Genomic DNA, 4,031 nt, shown 5'->3' with positions numbered 1-4,031 from the left:
GCTTTACAGTGAGAAGATACGGCAAAACATTGTGCATTACGCAGGACCACATATGCTCTTAAGACATATCTGAAATCCCACAGAGGTTCACTACTGCCTGCCTTAACAGGATTGTTGTGTGTTAAGAGAGGGTCTTATGAGTGGAGATTGGCCACAGTGACCATGAAGCAACAGAGTCTAAAATCTGTGTTGACATGAGGAGAAGTGCCAGCAAACTTAAACTCTAGACATGAGGAGAGCAGATGTCAGGCTGCTCAGAAAACTAGTTAGTAAGGTCCCCTGGGAAAACGCTTTTGAACACCTAAAGGACACAGTCACTGGTCACAGCCAACACAGCTTCATGAGAGGAAAGTCCTGCTTGTCACACCTGATTTCCTTTTATGACAAGGTGACTCACCCAGTTGATCAGGGGAAGCCAGGTGATATAATTCTTTTGGATTTCAGTAAAGCTTTCGATACTGCCTGTCACAGGATCCTTCTGGACAAAATGTCCAGCATACAGCTGGACAAACATATCCTGGGATGGGTGAGCAGCTGGCTCCCCATTGAGCTACTTCTGTTTATAATACATACCATTACTGTCTTTGAGGCCCCACTTGCGTGGGGGGAGGGAGGTTACTCATAAGAAATCCAGATGATTTTCAGAGTTCAGTAAATACTGATTTACCTAAGCTGACTGCATGTACCTGGCATTTGCATGTTTACACTACACCACAGATAAAGAACACTGGTATTGTAATGTGGACAGTTACCAGGCTGTGCAGAGCCAGTTCAAATTTAGTACAGGTAACACTGACGTGGGTCTGGTATGCAAATAAAACTTGATCCTATTCCTGTTTAACTACTTACTTGTGCATTCACACTGGAACTGCATCTGTCAGTTTTCCGCACTGGCACAACAAACCACAAATACCTGGAGCAATCCCAAGTCTGGTATCGCTCTTGGTAAGCTCTACCCAAACTAGAAGCACCATGACCATACCACACATACTCCAGTTTCTTTGGAAGTGCCAGGTTTGGAACAGCAGGTGATACCAGGTACAGCTCAGCACCGGCCACAGCTGTACAGCTTGGTTGCAGGTGACATCTGCTCCAGGGAGTGAAGAATGTAATTATGTGTTATGTGTGATACACGGGGGTTTCCCATTCAGTCAGGTATGCCCAGCTGCATTGCAGCCTTCTCTTCAGTAACAAAAAGCTTTGACTTTTCTCCATTCTTAATATGAAAAGAGAACCATGAATTTTCTCTACAGGGCAAAATACTAGCAAAAATGCCATTTCAATTGCTGTGACGTTAACTTTCCTTATAAAAAAAGGCAACGTTCACCATCAATATATTGTAGACAGCTTATTTCATCATCTCTGAACTCAAGACAGGATGTTCTGCGTTGCAAAACAGGCAAGGTATGAACAAACACTCACTGCTCTCAGAACCACCACTTGTGTTATACAACCCCATACAAGCTCCAAAATTTAGAATTAAAGGACTTGCAGGGAATTTTGATACTGAATACTATGCAAATATGCTCTAGTCATATGGATCACCGATTACCATCTTCCCTTTAATTTTTGTTCAAGAAGTCATTAGTGAAGTATTCTATACATTATTAAAGCTGATCAAGAACAAACTACCAGTGGATGGTATTTTGTGGCAGACTAAACCATGACCTAAGCCTACTCAAGTTCCAGGTTGTTATACAACTGGAGTATTAGGAAGAAAGGCCCTACAGGTTTTCAGAAACACAGCCATCACTGGCAGCTGAAACAACACAGATCTTTCTGAATGTGCCATTAGTTGCACAAATGTGCCAACTGTTGCACAAACCCACACAGAATTCTCAGATAACCAACCCAAAACCAGAAGCAGGGGTGCTTATCTTACCATCTACACTACACTATCTGACATGAGGGAAGATGAAATTTGGAGGCACGAATAGAAACCCAAGTAGCTTTGTGAAGTCAACAATCCACTATACATCCAAATCTCCTCAACTCAGTTATCACATAAGGTTAGCATTATCTTTTATTAAAGCCACCAAACACAGAATTGCATCTTCTTTGCTACAATGAACTTGAAAAATACACTTTCAAGGGGCTTTAACTGTAAAGCACAAAGAAAAAAATTAACCAGTTTCTGACAACTTACAAGGCCTTTCCCAAATGCATTGAAAAAAATCAGAGAATTTTGGAATAATTAAAGCCAATATGGGAAAAGCACAGCAGAGGAATGAAGGTAAGAAGTTACATTAGCTTGGCATTCTTTCAAGGAGACTCGTGTGCAACAGCTAAAACTACCTGGTAATCTTCCCCTTCTCCTCAGTGCCTCCTCCCTCACAACTTCATCATCTCCCTATTTACTGCTGAGGCTGGAACCTCTTCAACTGAAGCAAAACAAAAAGGCATTTTTTTTCACTGCAGTTTTTGCAGTCTCATCTCCAAACCCAAAACCTCTGCAGGAGCAAGGGGAGTTGCTTCCCAGCATCAACACTGCCATTGATGGACTTTGTCTTGGCCCCATCTAGCCCAAACATTGCTTCTGGCACTGCCCAAAGCCTCAAAACCTGGTAGGTGACTAACAGCCAAAATCCCAAAGTACACTACATATAGAATATTTTCCCTAAATAAATGTCAGGTTAGAGCTGTTTAATTATAGAAGACATCTCTTAAATGCACTACATGCACTCCCAATAAATTAGTCCAAAGGACTGGGACTCACAGCTCAAGCTTTTTCCTTCAGCTTTTGCACTATATCCTCATATAAACCTGAGCAAGTAAGGTCTTCCTAACCTCCCCGCAATTAAACCAGTAATGTTGTAAGGCTTTCAACATCAGGCCATGGAGAGAATGAATGTGAATGTAAGAATTATCTCAAGACACACACACCACAAAACCTGATATTAATTCTACATGAGGAGCCAAATAGCTCAGATGAAAAATACAGATCAGAGTACAAAATTTCTTTAAAAATACAATTAAAAGGCAAGCAAGTATCGCAGAAACACTAAAGTCATCAAGCATTTTTATGACAATTTCATAGAATTGGAAGTTTAAAAAATAACATTAAAAGAAGACACCAAGAATTTCAAAAACCTCTGTTTTATTTGTACAGAGTAAAATACATCATATAGCGAACACTGTTTTCCACCCATAATCTAAAACCATTATTAAATGTTTTCTTTTCACCAAACATCCTGGCCAGAAGCACAGACAATGGAAACAGGAACGCTAATTAGTCTCTCTCTGCCAGAGCTACAAGGTGCACATCAATCTCTGCTTCTGTAAGGATCCTGAAAGAACAAAAAGAAATCTTGAATAGCTTAAATGATTCTTTCCCTTAAGCTCCAATATTACAACCTAATATCTATACAAATAAGTTTTACAGCAATGCATCTTTCTGCCCTTTAAAGCCCTGCTGCCAGGGCCACAGGCTGACATTCCAATTCTTTTGAAAAATAAAGGAAGAATCAAAGGCACTAGAGATTAAGGAGGTAACAAATGATAGAAAATGAACAAATAATTCTTTGTGAGTAATGCATTTGCAAGTTGAGACCTAGTGAGAAGGTAGCACTTGACCCTTGAGTGGCAGTAGGAAAGGGGTCATGCAGCTCCTGTGTGCTTTCTCACAAACACTGAGCTGTTCTGTTGTCCTCAGCACACACCACCAAATGCAAAACCAGCCATCACCACCGTGTCAACCTTAAAAACGTTAGGAAGCAAGCACTTAAAAGATTGAACCTGTGGACCCCAAATGCTTGAAGCCTCTCTTCAATCCCCACTTACCAAGTAGTTAGACTACACTAACAGAGGACTCTGTCCCCCATTTAACTGTTCCTCTCTTTCTTTAAAAAAAAAACAAACAAACAAACAATAAAAGACTAAAGCAGAAATAACTGAATCCCTCTGCAGCAAGCCAGACTTACCTAAACTTTAGGTAAGCCAAACTTGGAGGGTTCTTTTGCATTATAAAAAATCCCCCAAACTTTTTCTCCCACATTTAATTCATACTTCTGCAGCTATAGACTGTGTTGTGA

The 4,031-nt window shown here is 40.5% G+C and overlaps 1 protein-coding gene across 1 annotated transcript in view; it reads right to left on the bottom strand.

Moving 5' to 3' along the window:
- Positions 1–3,077: 3,077 nt before the first annotated feature.
- The window catches only part of PSMA6 (proteasome subunit alpha 6), a 6,970-nt gene continuing 6,016 nt past the window's right edge, over positions 3,078–4,031 (bottom strand). Inside the window, exon 6 of the mRNA XM_008639584.2 lies at positions 3,078–3,287. Within this exon, the coding sequence (XP_008637806.1) occupies positions 3,230–3,287 (58 nt within the window). The 3' untranslated portion in view covers positions 3,078–3,229. The remainder of the gene's footprint in view (positions 3,288–4,031) is intronic.

This window comes from Corvus brachyrhynchos, unplaced genomic scaffold, assembly GCF_000691975.1.
Source record: "Corvus brachyrhynchos isolate BGI_N302 unplaced genomic scaffold, ASM69197v1 scaffold115, whole genome shotgun sequence".
NCBI lineage: Eukaryota > Metazoa > Chordata > Aves > Passeriformes > Corvidae > Corvus > Corvus brachyrhynchos.
The sequence above is the reverse complement of the archived record's forward strand: the minus strand, read 5'-3'. Positions and strand labels throughout refer to the sequence as shown.